Source organism: Penaeus japonicus, unplaced genomic scaffold, assembly GCF_977035675.1.
Source record: "Penaeus japonicus unplaced genomic scaffold, GWHDUDI00000001_assembly GWHDUDI00000007, whole genome shotgun sequence".
NCBI classification, from domain to species: Eukaryota; Metazoa; Arthropoda; class Malacostraca; order Decapoda; family Penaeidae; genus Penaeus; species Penaeus japonicus.
Window position 1 is genome coordinate 8,357,022 of NW_028234409.1, and position 17,500 is coordinate 8,374,521.

A 17,500-nucleotide genomic window follows, 5' to 3' on the forward strand; every position below is an offset into this window, starting at 1 on the left:
CACGCAAACTTACGCTCACACTCGCACTCACACTTGTACACACATACACACATACACACATACACACACATACACACACATACACACACACACACACACACACACACACACACACACACACACACACACACACACACACACACACACACACACACACACACACACACACACACACACACACACACACACACACACACACCTACAGACATACAACATAATTATTCTTATTAGCATTGCATAAATTTAGATAAAAAACAAGAGTGATATTGATAGTAGATGATGGCTGAAACATTTTTGTAATTTGATCATAATATTTATTATTGCTAATAGTGTTGCTTCAGTACCTTTATTAATATTACAAGTAATAGTAGTAGCAGTAGTACTTTTACTACATCTACATCCAAGAAGACACAATACTGCAATTAACCCTATGACGACGGTGCGTCACACCCGTGTGACACAGGTAAATTCCTGATGCCGGGGCGTCATGCCAGTTTGACATTTCCAATGCAATACTGCAATGGCCCGGCATAGGGGTTTTCACTTATATCCATGCCCTGTCGAGAAAGGGTTAATAGCAATGAAATTCAATATTTGGCTGAATAAGGAGTATAAATTCTATCATACATTATTAATGCTTCAAGCCTGGATAACATGTCCCGAGATCAAGGGAAGGAGTTGCTGGAACTAGTAATTAGGGCCGTTTAAGGATTTAAGGGATCCTGCAGTAGATAAAGACTATATGGACAGGGACAGGGCTTTTCTCCCTCTGGTCCTTTTTAACAAGGCTTGATGAAGCTAGTGATTTTGATTAATGGAGAGATTATATTATCATTTGCATGACACTAACAAGCGATAACAGAATCTGCTAGATAAAGTCTATTGCGAATAAATGTATTATCAAGAATGATGAACTTCAAAAAATCTCAGATGATTTTCTTTGTTTCATCTGATTGTAAGATAAGATTAAATGGGAAAAATTTGTCCTATCTTTATAAAATAGTTTTTTTTGTACTAGAGTGTGAATATGTAGAAGTGTATTACCAATACATAATATCTGCAAATTTAAAATGGTAATTCATACTAAAACGTCTGTGATAATAATACTAATGAAACTAACGTTGATGAATTGCTTATGAAGGGAGCATGACAGCTACCGTATCCCAAGCCAGGGCTACAAGCTTCTCCTTTGTTTTGTTCAAACGAGATAGATGTTGGAAAGTCACAGAACTTGAGACAATAAGACATATTGAAGTTTTCACTGTTGTACCAACCTATAAACGTGCAAACAGCTTTTGTGCTACACTATAACACAGAAGACCTAATTCTTGGTACAAGTTTCAACACTCCTTGCTAGCCACAGCTGTAACTGCCAGAATCATGATGCCAAGAGGAAAACTTATACTGCTGCACAGATATACCATGGAAGGCATGGGAAAATCTGAAATTTTTATTCTATGCCATTGTGTATAATATAAACAAGGTCGCTCTCTCTCTCTCTCTCTCTCTCTCTCTCTCTCTCTCTCTCTCTCTCTCTCTCTCTCTCTCTCTCTCTCTCTCTCTCTCTCTCTCTCTCTCTCTCTCTCTCTCTCTCTCCCCCTCTCTCCCTCTCTCCCTCTCTCCCTCTCTCCCTCCCTCCCTCCCTCCCTCCCTCCCTCCCTCCCCCCTCCCCTCCTTTCCCCTCCCCTCACCTCCACTTTAGATTTGTCATCAAGGCCTATAAACCTATTCGTGACATGGCAATTTTTTGCCTAATGCTGAGTATACACATATGTAACTATGTAAAATGTGTATTTAGAGGGAGAGATCATGACTTGATAGTGCATCGTCCAGCACGAATGGGTTAAAGTAAATATTTATTAAGACGAAGTTCTACCTTTGCCAATGCGCGCGAATGGGTTAAAGTAAATATTTATTAATACAAAGTTCTACCTTTGCCCGCTGCTTCCGTAATCTTGTCCAGAAAATTTATTTTGAAACTTGGGCAACAGTGTTATGAGAAGTGGTCCAGTGTTTGTTGAAATATCTCCAAGCAAAGCAGATTTGGCATCAACACTGAAAGTAGTTATGAAATACGAGCATGTATGTTTGTCTTTACTCTCGGATATGGGAGAACAAATTATAGTGTTTTTATGGTAGTGGTCTTTGGTTAGTAGAAGGAGCAAGTTTATCACCATTGCAGTCTATTGATATTGTGAATACCTAAACTGAAGCAAGAATGGTAATGAGTATATTTATATTGAAATTGTTAGGTTACATGTGTAGTTAGATTAACTGTTTGTTTTAAAGCTACCATGTCTATAATGTAAAATGCTTTCAACTTTATTTTTATTTGTATTATTATCTTCTTTTCTAAAGCATATGTATTATCATTTCATGACATAATTTGAAATCACAATGTATTTGCAACATGTCTTAAGACTTTTATTTATTTGATTTTTGTCCTTTTTATATACCATTCCATTTTATATACTTCATATGTTATCTGGTGTAAGGATTTTCCATTTTGTGTTGTGGTACATAATAGGTATGAAGGATAATACACATACACATTTACAAACCACCCAAACAATAGTGATCTATACTTCATGGGAGATATCTTTGCTAGTAGTGCAGATAGAGTCATATAAGAATTGAAGAGAGAGAAATAAAGTAATGTTAGTCATGTTGCTGTAATAAGAGGTCTGTCTTTCTTTTTCCTTTTAATGATGCTATTACAAACCATCAATCTGTTTCCGTAGTATACAGTTGTTTTACCAGCCTGTAACACCAAATTTTCCCCAATAGCCCTCCAGACGGAAAATGGCCAACCGCACCATATCGAGCAAACGGAAGTGGGCGGTTGATCTATCGGGTCGCCGAGGGGAGCGGGGCAGTGACAACCTCCCAGCACCACCCGGCTTCATGAGTTCGGTCAACCAGGTCCATGCGGAAGCAAACAGACAAGGCGACCCCAATCTGGTCATAAAGAAGGCTTGGGACATAGCGCTCAGTCCTCTCAAATCGGTAAGGGGGATGAGTTTGCACGGTGATGGTATGAGGCGGGAATTATCTGGAGATATGATTTCTTTTGTTTTAGTTGTTAATTATAGAATTTTTTTCTTTTTTCAAGATTAAAGCAAGAATTGAAGAGTAAAACAATATGTATCTCCTAGTTGTGTGCTTGATTTTTAAATCATTTAGTAATATGTTTCACCACACAAAATGTCTCAATACTTTTGATGGTTTTTGTATCATGTAATTGTAATGAATTACAAAATAATATAGTGAACTTGGGAATGAAAATGCACTCTCTTTCTTGAGTTTATTTTCCGTCAAATATTCATATTTGTCTCACAAAGCAACATACTTTCAAACCAGTAATAAAATAAACCTTTTTTTTTCCTCCTCCTCCCTGCCACTACAGGTACCCATGAACCTCTTCCTCATGTTTATGGCTGGGAGCAGCATCAGTATTTTCCCCATCATGATGGTGGGCATGATGCTGTTAAGACCCATCAAAGCACTCTGGGCCACCAACACCACCTTCAAATCCATAGAAGGGACTCATGCAGCATTGCAGGTAAGGAGTCCAGCTTCAATGAAAAGGAGTTTGGATTTTGGGAGGCAAGATATGTATGTTGTATATTTATATGTATATTGTATGTTGTTGTTGTTGAGGTAAATGGAAGGAAATGTTTGGAAGCTGGTGTTTATAATGTTCTTATATTGGAGTAGTTCACATGTTCTTTGATAATGCTATGTTGTTGGCATACTTGAAAATTTATGATAAAAATCACACATGAATGTTATTATTACACAGTGTATTGATACTGTGCATATAAATGTCAAGAAAAATATTTTGAAAATTAATGGCACTGTGAAATATTAGAAACCCTTCTACTACAGGTATTTTTCACAGTGCAAGATCACTTTCTCAGTTACTTATTACTACAGCTGTGAAACCAGTGCATCACATCAAATGCCAATTAATAGCACTTTGGTCATATATTATATATACTCATATATCATACCATAAGTCTAGAATGTAATTGAAAAAACATCTTAAGATGCCCAGGCCAGGCCGAAAATCTTAAGATGTGGCCCATCTTGGAAGGATTAATAATGTACTACATATATGCATAGTTTAGTAATTTTGCCTATTTAGATTTATTATTCAAAGTGGCTGGATGTTGTTAAGCAGTAATTAGTAATGAAATTTTTATATTCTTTCCAGAAACTGATTTATCTCTTGGGAAACTTCGTAAACGTTGGCTTGGCACTGTACAAATGCCACAGTATGGGCATACTCCCTACCCATGCCTCTGACTGGCTAGCATTCCAGGAACCAGCTATCCAGATGGAGTTTTCCTATGGGGGTATGACACTCTAGTGCGAGACAGTGTGCACAGGAGAGGCGTGGCCTTCCTGGAAATGATACATTCTTGTAATTTTTTTTCTTTTTTCTTTTTTTTTCATATTTGTAACCAATGAGGGATGTGCACTTACACCCACCCTCCCCATGAACGCATTGTAATTCGAGCGATTCGTAAACCCTCCGAGGCAAGACAAAGATTTCTTGTGTCGTGCTGAAAGGGAGTATTTTTTCCTTATGCATTTTTATTGACAAATGTTTGAGAAAAATGCAATATTTTTTATTTATTATTATTACTATTTTATTTTATTTTTTATTTTTTTTTGGTCATTGAGGATCTCATTCTTACCTGATGTATTATTGACCTTTACTCTGTAAAAGTAAAAAAAAATAATAATAATAATAAAATTAAAAGTAATGATCTTGTTAATTTCAAGTGACGTGGAAGATTAGATTAGTCACATACATTATATTCCATACCTCATTATCAGTTAGCTTTCACTACGTGTGGCCCAAAATGCAAGTTTCTCTTCAGTCTCTGGTAATAAATAATTTACAGAAGAATATTTATGTATATACACACCACAAATACATGTGAACATTTGATGTCAAGTGAAAAAGGAGGAAAGTAAAAATGTGGCGTAGATGTATACTTTTTCCAATAAATAAATAGAAAAAATATGGTCTGTTATTTCAGTGAACCTTGCCCATTTATTATCCTTTGCAAATTACACTTATATGTCTTTATCTAAACATAAGTCAAAGATATCAATATATATTGCACTGAATGTTGAGTGTGAATGGATGGGTGTGTGTATATAATATTATATAATACTAGATTGGAGTGTAAGTTATTAGTGTGTATGTCATAATGACAAACGTTGGCAATTTTATAACATATTTACATTCTCCTCAAGATTTTTATTTTTTATGCGAGGTATTCTTTAGCACATGTCTTGTTTTTATTATTTGATGAGATTTCTTCTTCCTTCACACTTTTGCGTTGATTATCAAAAACAAAAAAAATCCAAATAAATCAATTCTCTCTTTAAAAATAATATTTTCATCTTTACCAGGATAAATTATGTCATAAGTTAACACACAATCTTATTGAAGATGATAACATTCCAAAATTTTAACATTATGTTATAACAAATATTTACCATCATATATTATCATGACTCTAAGAACCTTTTTTTCTGTTTTTCACAAAAAAAGACATCTCAACCATTTGAAATATACAGCCTTTTCAGTATTTTACATTTTATCTTGAATTACAGAAATATCAATGAACATGATAGGGGAACATATGTAAGAGAAAAAAGGGTAGAAATTAAAAAATAATTATACTGGACAGATGTGTAGGATAAAAATGAAAGGACTGGTTGTGCTTTTTTATTGCATTTTAATTACATATAAATAAATAAAACATATACTTTAACAAAGTATCAACGTAACACACAACATAATATATCTAATGAGACGTCTGTCAAAAAAAAACATTCAAAGAAAATGTTTATCAATAAAGGAATAAAAAATAAAAAAATTCTGCCTCTTAATCTTTATTAGTCCTCTTCTTAGCACTCGGACACCTGAGGCCCTTGCAGCCAGTGTCTCGTGTCGCGCCGCAGGGACATGGTGGTTTGTGATTAGGGGTCCACTCGCCCAGGCTCTCGTTTGCGTAGAAGTCCATCGGATAGCGCTGGGCGTGCCATTCCGCGTGCTTTAGGGCCACAGTTGCTTCGTAGGGATTGAGCAGCGGCCGCGGAAAGGAGGCACCCCAGTCGATGGAGAGTCTTGGACAGGCCACCTGCACCCACGCTTCCACGTCCTTCATGGCCTCCAGCTTGGCAGGGAAGATTTCGGAGAGCAGGACTATTACAAAGTCTTTGCCGGCAGATTCTAGCTGGTTCTGTAAGTCAGGTAGTTGGAAATTTCGTTAGAGAGATTATTAGGTTTGTTAGAAATGGGGCAAGATGAAACTAGGACAAATTCAAACTAATGAGTACATATAAGACTTGTCATACCCATAATTCTAATCTTTTCATATGTTGGTAAACCTAAATTATTTAATGGTGTAAATTTTAAATTGGTTCATTAAAAAAAAAAAAAATAATAAATAAATAAATAAAAATAAAAATAAAAATGATAATGATAATGATAATGATAATGATAATAATAATGATGATACTCATACTCATCCTGATAATGGTAATGATGATAATTATTATACTGATAATGATATATAAACAAATAATAATATCAAGCCTCTATGTCTAGACAAAAATGATAGACAAAATACTTCCTCAAAAATTTGATTAATAGTATCTATATTAACCCACTGCATGCGGGTGTCATGACACACGACACAGGAGCTCTGGCCTGACAACAGGAGTCATGACATACATGATGTTCAGAGATTTTGGATCACTGTGCTATTTTATTGTGTTATGAGAAAGGAGTGAGTAATGATGGCAATTGCAGTCATAATTACTGTAATTACCATAATATTAAGCTAACTTAATGTCCAAAACCTAGATGGCACCACTTTCTCTTAGCACCAGCAGGAGAGAGAGCCTTAAATGGCACCTATCCACGGTCTCTAGCAGGCACTATCTCTATAGGCCGATGGCACACAGCAAGTTGATGACCTTGCTCTAAAGTACCGCCAATGAAGGATGTGCAGGCAGAACGAGAAGAGGAAAGTGACTCAATCTATACCCAGTGTCTAAAATGTGCTCCTGTGCCAATATGGATGCCTTTCACTGTGGCACTCACAGTCACAAGCACAGGTTTTCTTCCTCTTCCCTACCTCTTCATGTTATTTTCATTGTAGGTGGTTATATGTTTCTTATTCGTTCATGACAGCACAAAAATACGAAAAAATAAAGTTGCTTTTTGCCCTCCCATAAAACAGCAATACTTCTATCACTCTGAGTATAAAGAAAATAATGAGCTAATATGGATTATATACTACAATTTTAGTCAACTGCAGCATTGACAGAGCCTGTTATATGGCACATATAAGTTTCTAAACTCAACAAAACACACAAAAAATAAAACGCAAAAAAGGCTCTAGTTTTACAATGAGTGACTGAAAGAGAGTGGGAAGATTCAAATTATGATGCTTCAAGCTGCCACGCTCTAAAATAAAACCTATCCTGGAGACTGGACAAGCGAATCTACCCCCGTCCGCAATGGGTTAAGCAAAATGGGTTACACCTACATCCATAACCTAGATGACACCACTTTCTTCTAGCACCAGCAGGAGAAAGAGCATTGAATGGCACCCATGGTCTCTAGCAAGCACTATTTATATAGAGCAATGGCACATAACAAGTTGCCAACCTCTTGCTCTAAAGTATCACCAATGAAGGATGTACAGGCAGAACGAGAAGAGGAAGGTTGCAAAACGACCAGACTTTGTTCCCGCCCCTCTAGGCACGTATGTCTGGGGGCAGAACAAAGGGGTAAGGGCTCCCCCCCCTCCTAAGAGGAAGGAAGCACCGCCCAAAGCGAAACCAGCACCGGACGCCTCCAACACAAAAGAGTTCCCGGCGCTGGTGGATGTTCCAAGTCGGAAACAGACCCGGAAGGGGTCTGGGAACACCTCAAAGGCTACCCCAAGAGCGGAGAGTCCGACTTTGTTCACAGAGAAGGACTTGACGCTCCTGCTGAAGACAGTTGTCACAGCAGTTGCGACGGCATTGGGAAGGACCAGCGAGGAGACGGAGAAGGCAGTCGAGATAGCCATGACGGCAATGACTCAGACCGTCAATGCCCTGAAGGAAAAGGACATGAGGCCCAAGGCCACAACTCCCCCTCCAACTCAGGGCGAGACTCCTTCTCCCACCCCAACTCAGGGCGAGCCCTGTCTCCCCGACAAACCTGCGGCCAAGACCACACTGGCAGAGCCTGCGCCCAAACCCCAAAGGGTGAGGAAGCCAAGGCCACCCAAAAAGAAGGCCAAGGCGACCAGGAATACTCCACCTCCCAGGAGACCCAGCCCTTCCAACTCGACCTGTCCTGACGACAGTGACGAGTCAAGTGAGGAAATCACACTCAGTGTGGAACTCACCAAGGAGTTGTCAGACTCCGAAATGTCTGACGTTACCCACACGGGGGCGTCGGACACAGAGACCGAATACCTTGATGTCAATGACTTAGTGAACGCAGACAAGCACTATGGCCACTAACTTAAGCATACTGCAGTGGAACATCAACAGCTTCTCCCCTTGGGCCGCCCTTCTCCACGCGATCGTGCGATCTCGGAACATTGATGTTGTCATGCTCCAAGAGACGCTAACGGGAATCTGTACTCTTCTCGGGATATCATCCCTTTGTGCTACCGAGTACGCAAGGTACCAGAGGCCTGATTACCCTTGTGAAGTCGACTATCCCCTGCTCCCTGATTGCCGATCCTGGGCAGTGCGGAGAAGGTGTCGAATCCCTTGCTGTTGAGATCCATTTGGCCGGGGGTCCTCTCAAGCTGTACAATGTATACAGTAGGCCAAACTGTAGGGGCTTAGATATCAGTGAAGCCTGTGCTGCTGCAGCACATGAGCTAATTCTCACAGGAGGGACTTTAATGCCCACCACCCTATACTGGCTCCCACTCAGAGACGTGATATGGCAGGCTGCCATATAGCCGAGGTGCTAGAGTCATGCCCAGAGATTGCTCTTCTCAACAGCCAGGAGCCTACGCATGTTGGCGGGGGGGTCCTTGACCTCACCTTTGTCACTGCGGCTCTGGTCGAGAGAATTAGTTGGTCTGTGGACAACACTGCCACGAGCGATCATTATGGGATAGTCACCACCATCTTGGATGCTGGCCCGGCACCCATGCCCCAGCACAATCCTCGATGGAAGGTGGAAAGAGCCAACTGGAAAGCCTTCCAGGAGGCTCTGGCCATGTGCCTCAGAACCAGTGACTCCTCACTTAATGATAATGTGGATATACTTGAGGCCAGACTAGTAAATGCCATAGACGAGGCAGCCTCAGAAACCATCCCCAAAACTCGTCAGTGGTCCAGGTGTTTCAAGGACGCCTGGTACTATAATGATGAGATTAAGGAGGTTAACCACAGAATCAATATGTGCAGAAGACACTTTCGCAGACAGAGAACTCCCGAGAACCACACTCTTCTAAGAGAGGCTCTCAGGGATGCTCAGGAAACTGCTAAGAGGTTAAAGCAGGAAAAGTGGCTGGAGTGGTGTGAGTCCTTTGGCCACCAAACCTCCCTTTCAGAATTGTGGAACCGTATCAGACGGGCCACAAATCGCTCAGCCCCCAAAAAGACCCACCATGACCCGCGGTCGGAGGCGGAGAGACTGGCACTCGAGTTCTCTGCTAGAACAAGTAGCGTCGGACTACCAGCAGAGCTGAGGGCATGCCAAGAACAACTGCTCCCAGGCAGGCATACCCTCATCAGAGAAAAGGCGGTCGAGCCTGATGATACAGATGCCATGTTCTCTCTGAGGGAATTACGGCGAACATACAAGTCCAGTTCCCGGGTAGCGATGGGATCTCCCACCCCATCATTTCCCACCTAGGACATGAAGGTGAGCTTGCACTTTTGCATCTCATCAACAAGTCCTGGGAAACTTCCTCACTGCCACAGTGCTGGAAGAGGGCTGATATAATTCCCGTCCCCAAACCAAAGGAGCCAGGACGGTACCGCCCCATCTCCCTGCTTAGCTGTCTAGGAAAGACAGCAGAGAAAATGGTACTGAATCGGCTCCAATGGAAGCTGGGACCTCCACATGAACACCTACACGGGTTCACAAGGGGCAAGAGCACTACCCACAGCATTGCCACCTTACTGAGCACTGTCAGCAGCAGCAGCGCTGTCATTGTCTTCCTTGACCTGGAGAAGGCTTTTGAACTGGCAAACCCGTTAGCCATTCAGGAGATCCTGATCCGCAAGGGAATCAAAGGCAGGCTGCTTGCCTGGATTGGCGATTACTTTCGGAACAGAACTGCCAGAGTGAAGTTCCAAGGTCACCTTTCCAGGCATTTGCCTCTAGAGAATGGCACCCCTCAAGGAGGGTCCTTAGCCCGGCCCTGTTCAACATCCTCATGTTAAACATTCTCGACATTCCACTCCCAGCGGGGTGCACGATCATTTCATATGCAGATGATCTAGCAATTATCTCCACTGGGAGAAGAAATGTGAATCCAGTCAGAAAGGCCCAGCGTTGTCTGGACCTAATAACTGAGGAATGCTGCAGAGTCGGGCTTAAGATCTCAGCAGCCAAATCGAAGGCAATGGCGCTGAAACATGATGTCTGTGATCAAAGACTGCGAGTCCAAGGTCTAGAGCTTGAGTGGGTACACGTCTACCAATACTTGGGGGTATGGATCGATAAGAACCTCACCTTCCGCTCCGAGATCAAACATCTCTCAGACCGGACCAAGGCAAGGCTCTCTGTCATGAGAGCTCTGTCTGGGCGGCGCTTAGGGGCTGGACACCGCGTACTAAGATCTTTTTACGTGCACGCTGTCCGTCCCATTGTGGACTACGCCTCCGTCGCCCTGATCACAGTAAAACCTGGACTCAGGAAAAGACTCGACATAATGCAAAACGAAGCCGCCAGGATTATTCTGGGTGCCCCTGGTGGGCTAAGGTTACTAACCTCCTCCTGGAGGCCAAACTCTTTCCCCTGGACACCCGGATTGATCAGATGGCGGCCCAGTTCCTTGCAAATGTCCTACAGTCCCCACAGGACTCGCAGCTAAGACAGAGAGTGCAGCGTCGGCTTGCACAAAACCAAGAACTCTTTGCTAACAACACCTGGTTGTCTCAAACAACCAGAGTGCTGAAACGCTTTGAGCTCAAAGAGACACTACTGATCAAGGGCATGGACCATCCCCACCCTGACTATGTCTCAGCCCCGCCGTGGGCACGATCCTTGATAGAGTTCTCTGTCATGAGTCTATCAAGAAGAAAAACGCAGTACTCACCGCCTCTATTGAAGGCTGAGGCGGAGAGGAACATTACAGCAATCACGCCGCTGAACAGTAAAACCTACTTCACGGATGGTTCTGTAGACCCCACCACCCGCACTGCAGGTGCCGGTTTTGCAGCAAGGGGCATAGAGAAAGCTATGCGGGTATCAGACAATGCCTCCTCGCTCCAGGCAGAGGCAGTAGCTATTATGGGAGCCCTAGCCCATGCAGCCCAGACGGACGGGCATGTTGTTATACACACAGACTCTAGGGCCGCCATTGACAGCCTGCAACAAAGCACGCCCCTTGATAACGTTTACCTGGTAACCTCGATTCTCACCATTGCTCAGAGAATCCTGGACCAGGGAAGATGCATCATCATCAACTGGATCCCAAGCCATGTTGGTATTGAAGGGAATGACGTAGCTGACAGGCTAGCGGAGGAAGGCAGGAAGAAACCCTTGAGTGATCTTGTGGTGCATCCTAGCCGGGAACTGCTAAGGCGTAAAACGATGGTTGCAGGGCAGGTCGGTGCCCTGCAGCGACACAGAGAGGAAGCGAGAACCTCCCCCTCGGCCAGCTGGTACTCAAACGCCACAGGCTATGAGTCGCTGATACTCTCTCCCAGAATATCAAGGTGTGCTGAAGTCAGTCTGCACAGACTGAGAATAGGCTACCCTTGTGCGTGGCAAATCATCCCCACTATTGGGCAAGATGAGCGACGCTGTGAGTATTGTGGCGCGCCGGACGCCAAATTAGAGCACTACCTGATGGAATGCGAGCACACTCGCTTCCTCAGGCAGGGCCCAGAGACGACAGCCGCCGGGCTGGTTAGACGGCTATGCCTGTCATTAGCCCCCTGGCAACTGGAGCGCCTACAGGCAATCCGACCGCCACGGTAAAAGTTCAGTTATGATGATCAGATGAGTCAGCACTTATAGCCAATAGAGACCGGGCTACCCCTTCCACACAACCCGGGCGAAGCGACGTCTTCGCAAAATCTCTCTGAACTGAGCTGAATGTCAGCGATGATGATCAGATAAGATTAGATAAGATGAGTCAGCACTCGTAGCTGGCAGAGGCCGGGCCGCCTTGAGCATATAGCCCGGGCGAAGCGACGTCTTCGCATATCTGTCTGAACTGAACTCAGGAAGGTGAGTGAAACTATGCCCATGTCTACAATTTGCCTCTGTGCCGGTAAGGATGCTTTTTACTGTGGCACTCACAATCATAAGCACAAGTTTCCTTCCTCTTCTCTACCTCTTCATGTTATCTTCATTGTGGATGGTTATGAATTCATTCATGACAGTACATAAATATAGAAAAAAGTTGCTTTTTGTCCTCCCATAAAACAGCAATACTCCTATGACACTGAGTATAAAGAAATTAAATGATATGGATCTTAAACTACAATTTTAGCTCACTGCAGCATTGATAGACCCTGTGATATGACAGATATGTCTCTCAATACAGTAAAACACACAAAAATTAAAATACTAAAATGGCTCAATCTCTAGAACAAGTAACTAAAAGAGAGTGGGAAAAGTCAAGGCATGTTGTGTGAAGCTGCCTCGATCTGAAATAAAATAATTCCTGGAGACTGGGCAAGCAAACCTATCCCCCGTCCGTAAATGGTTAATATCCTCATAACATCAGGATCCACGGTAGACTACAAACACCAAACAAGCAATACCTACCTTTAAGTTTTCCATAACTTTTGTGCTTCCTTGCCGCCCTAGCGTCCCAAGGATCAAGCCCCACTTCTTGGCGGCACTTGCTTTGTCTATCGTCTCTTTGCGAATCTTCTTCATCAGCGGCTGGTCGTAGTATTCGCGCGAAAGGACTTTTGAATATGGATCATACCTGGAAAGAATATATACATATATATATATTTCCTTTTCTTTTAATAAAATAACTGGAATGTCTTATGAATGAGTGATATGCAGAAGTACAATATTACATAATAATACTAATATTACAGAACTGATAAGCGTGTTTGGTGTATGGAATGGAATGTATGGAATGGCTCAAATTCATATTGATAAAATATGTGAATGGCATGAGTAAAAATTAGTACATTCCATGCTCTATGACCATAAATATTATCAATTCTATGTTGCTGGTCCTTAACATTAAACACATAAGCATTTGTGGATCCAATTAACAAATTTAATAATCTAAAAGAATATCACTTTTTTTTTCTTTAATATTACACTCACTTCCACTCTTACTCTTATTCTCATTCTTACTCCTGTACTCTAAATCTGGTAAATCTGTACAGGAGGAGGAGCAACAGTTTATTGTGTTCTGCACTCTGTTATACTTCAATCTGAATGCAATATGCTGTACATACTGTATACAGAAACATGTGTTATACTTGTTTTTTGTTGTTGCCGTTGTTGTTGTTAAAAATAAAGTCTTTTTTGTAAAGTAATGGTCTTGAGAATGTTGCAACTACCTTAACCTACTAATACTAGCAACATCCAGAGCACACATAAGTGTTTTTTATCATTCTCAGAGTTAAAGAAATGTAACCCTCATGTATGTTAAGGACCAACAGCATATAAATGGCATATATATATATATAAAGGTATTTGGTCTTTTCATTGTTCAACCCTTCCGAGATGGGCTACATGTTAAGACTTGCATCCTGTGGCGAGCATCGTAAGATGTGTCTGTTTTTTGTTATTTTCAAGACCTATGGATGAAATATGAATCTCTATATGATATATTACCATTGTGGTACTAATTGGCATTTTGTATAATAGGTCATCATAACTGAAGGACTGTATAGGTTGTAACTTCAGCAAGAGGAAAAATACAGTAATAAAGTGATCTGGCCATGTGAAAATGGCTGGCAAGATAGGCATAACATAATTCTTGCTTTCTATCAAAATGCACAAAAACATTTGAATTAAAGTAAAAGTTAAAACACACTATCAATCAAATACATTATTTCAGTGCAAATTTGGTAGCTAAGTACATTTAAAAATGATCTACATTGGGTATAAGTATTTTTTTTTTTTTTTTATGTTCTGTCTGGTATTAAAAAATACTAATAACATCATGAGTGGAAAAAACATTAGCACTGGACTAATAATCCACAGAGTACAGTATTTCTATAACATATTAATCATACTCATTTCCCTATGATAAAACAAAAACCTATATATATTAGTTACTCTTCACACACCAAATAATCAATCAATCTTCACTTATTGTATATATCAGAATTAGAAAAAAAAAAAAAAAAAAATTAAGTGGATTTTTTAATTAAATTACCTAGTATACACTATATTTCTTATGGAAAGTTTTAACTATAATATGTAAAGGAGACAAAACCAAGAAAAAAAAATTGGTACTCACAGGTATGTGGGAACTTCAGGGTTCGAGATCATTATGGACTCAAGGTGGAAACGACCGTCCCCCAAACATACGATGGTGTGGCCCTCGGGAACTGGAGGTGACGTGCATCCGAGAACTTCGCCTGGTGACAGAGGCCTGCACTGGGGTACGCACACAGTGTACCCGCAACTTTTGAGATCTTGTGCCATCTTCTGGAGTGAACTAACAAACTGGATTATCGATACTAACGCCAAGGGGACCGTACTCGGAAAGACTGATTTGATGGTGTCTATAAGATGCACTGTATCGAACTGTATGTCCACAAACACATAGAGACAGGGTATAGAACCAGTCTGATCTATGGGGACTAAACAGGAGTGTCCATAATGGACCATGAAATCCGCTCCAACAGCTCTGGCAGTGAAATCGTCAACGCAACAAGCCCCGTAGGTCACATCCCCCATTATTGTGGTTTCCGCCCCCGTCCAGGTCTCAATTATATCTGCAATGGCTGTGGCAAACAGCAAAAGACCTTCTGGAAACTGCAGGGCAACATGTTTTGCCTCAGCCTGTTTCACCCTCCATATCGTCTTTGGTATTTCGAAGTTGTAGTTCCCGGGAAGAACTTCTATGGCTTTCTGTAGCTTCGGGTCCTTCTCAATCTCTGCTGGAACTCCCTTGATGACGCTGCGAGCTGGTCGGAACACTTTCCTCTCCTTCTTTGGGGCCACAACAATTTCCTTGGACTGTGTTTCCTCCTCCATGATGATGCTAAAAGCTCTGAAAGATAGAAAAATAAATGAATATTATATCATTTTGTCTCATTCTTGCTTTTTCTTCTTTCTTCCCTTTTTTTTCATATAAAGAGGGTATCTATTCCCTTCATAATTATTACTCATAGTTACAGCATCAATACTAGAGAATATTTAGGAAATTTTCATGAGAGAGAAAGAATGAAAAAAAAGGATATATCTAGATTCTTCCTAGGGTTAGTTAATTCATTAACTTTGTTGAATGACAATACATTGCATCTATTACCCTATATATAAACAAAGGCATAGATGGAAGACAATGTGGTATATCATACATCACCAGCATTTAAAATGTTATAAATAACATGAAACAAAAACTACTTGATGTGTCTCAACTGACAAATATTCTATGATTATCTCTAAATTCAAAAGGAAAATATATAGAGGCTTCAGTCAAAATGCAAAAGAAATACAAAACTATCAATGGTTACTCAAGATTTAGGTATTACAGCATGTTGAGAGATTAAATTTACTATGAATTTCACATGACTATTACTACATTCATGGTAATCTTATAAGAATGAAATAAGATTGAAGTAAATACAAGGTTTCATTTGTTTTATTATTTCTATTATTGTTATTACTGTTTGTATAACTGGCATTGGGTCCATCGAGTTACCACATACATGTATTCATGCCATAACGTATATAGACTTTTCCCAGATTGCAGAAGGAATGTATATCCCTGCCTACATTTCTAAGTGACATTTCTCTCTCTGACATTGTTTATAAACTATATTCCTGTAAAATCTTCTTTTTATGATCCATGTGACAGTCATAATGATTTAATTGTTGAGATCTTGATGACAAATCCAAACACTTGAAAAAATACAAAACAGAGTGAATTTTCTGTAGTTTTCAAATTACACAGCCTGAGTGCATGGAAAACTTTGTAGTCTAAGATATTCTAATGTCTTTATTGATCTTTCATTGTCTAAATGCTTACCTGCTGTTTATTTTGTTTTGCTTGGAATATTTCTAAGTTTAATGTGACTCTTATGAGAATAATATGAAGACAGAGGCCTCACCAATTACTAAGTCTATTAATTTTGGTCTCATCTACATGAGAAACCTCGACTAATGTTCTTCAATAATATAGTAAATATATTTTAATAAAAAAAATAATATATATATATATAGTAAATATATTTTAATAAAAAAAATAATATATATATATATAGGCCTTTACTTGAGCATCTAGTAAAACATCTGGTTAGTTTGAAAGTTGAATAAGTTGATTTTCAATAATTTTTCTAGCAAGATCGACTTGGCTAGATCAGGAAATTTTGCACAGAGGATAGTATTGCAGAATTTTAGATATGTATATAGTACACAGAACATCATATTCAGAGGCTTTGTAATATATAAGTAACAAAGATAATCACGAAGGGTTAAATGACATTCCGCACCTGTGTGCTATTTAAGAGATAACAAAAAATTAACCTTTTATTTGCACGGCATTTCCGAAACAGAGGAAGAGTCAATCTTGTGTGGTCAGATCGCACTTTGCATTTTGATGTGAGGGCAATACTATGATCATTGGTAAGTAATATCGACTGCAAAGCTAATGCAGACCAAAAGGTATTCCTGATTTCATATTATTGTTTTTATTATTATCATAAGCATGTGTAACACCAGAAAGTAGTGCAGCAAGTTTAGAATTATTTGGATTGTCAATTTCAACTATGATTTTAAAAATATTTAAAATAAAGAAAGCACCTTCAAATAAACACTCTTGAATGTCAATTTCATTAAAAAATAGGATGGACTATTAACAAAAATATATATGAATTGCTCTTTCTTTCACCTATTTTCTCTGTATCATCTCAGTTATACAGATAATCCTCTCTTACGAATATAATATATATAATAAAATATAATCTTTCGTCAATTTAAAGTACACAAATCACTAGTCCATTTAAACATATAATAAAAGCTACATATCTCAAAGATTAACAGTCTAATCAACTATCTCTACTCTAATTTCCTTGTTGATACCCATTCTCATATCAAAATCCAAGAGTAATTTGCTTTTTAACT

The 17,500-nt window shown here is 40.1% G+C and overlaps 2 protein-coding genes across 2 annotated transcripts in view; one reads left to right on the plus strand and one right to left on the minus strand.

The window, feature by feature from the left end:
- The first annotated feature begins 2,108 nt into the window (after window positions 1-2,108).
- Window positions 2,109-4,773, plus strand: EMC4 (ER membrane protein complex subunit 4). Its single transcript, XM_043014354.2, has 4 exons — window positions 2,109-2,221; window positions 2,788-3,006; window positions 3,407-3,562; window positions 4,217-4,773. Exons 1-4 carry the CDS (start codon window positions 2,219-2,221, stop codon window positions 4,370-4,372), a joined length of 534 nt encoding a protein of 177 aa, XP_042870288.1. The 5' UTR covers window positions 2,109-2,218; the 3' UTR covers window positions 4,373-4,773.
- A 964-nt stretch (window positions 4,774-5,737) lies between these two features.
- Dph1 (diphthamide biosynthesis 1) overlaps window positions 5,738-17,500 on the minus strand; it is an 11,878-nt gene continuing 115 nt past the window's right edge. The window contains exons 2-4 of the mRNA XM_043014352.2: window positions 14,670-15,428; window positions 13,001-13,166; window positions 5,738-6,266 (exon numbers count right to left, since the gene is read on the minus strand). Of these exons, the coding sequence (XP_042870286.2) occupies window positions 5,910-6,266; window positions 13,001-13,166; window positions 14,670-15,412 (1,266 nt within the window). The 5' untranslated portion in view covers window positions 15,413-15,428 and the 3' untranslated portion in view covers window positions 5,738-5,909. The remainder of the gene's footprint in view (window positions 6,267-13,000; window positions 13,167-14,669; window positions 15,429-17,500) is intronic.

What these genes read in the sequence shown, in the direction of transcription:
- EMC4 (XM_043014354.2), top strand. An exon ending in CGCTCAGTCCTCTCAAATCG is followed by an intron (nt 3,007 to 3,406) that starts GTAAGGGGGATG and finishes CTGCCACTACAG; the next exon opens with GTACCCATGAACCTCTTCCT. An exon ending in GGACTCATGCAGCATTGCAG is followed by an intron (nt 3,563 to 4,216) that starts GTAAGGAGTCCA and finishes TATTCTTTCCAG; the next exon opens with AAACTGATTTATCTCTTGGG.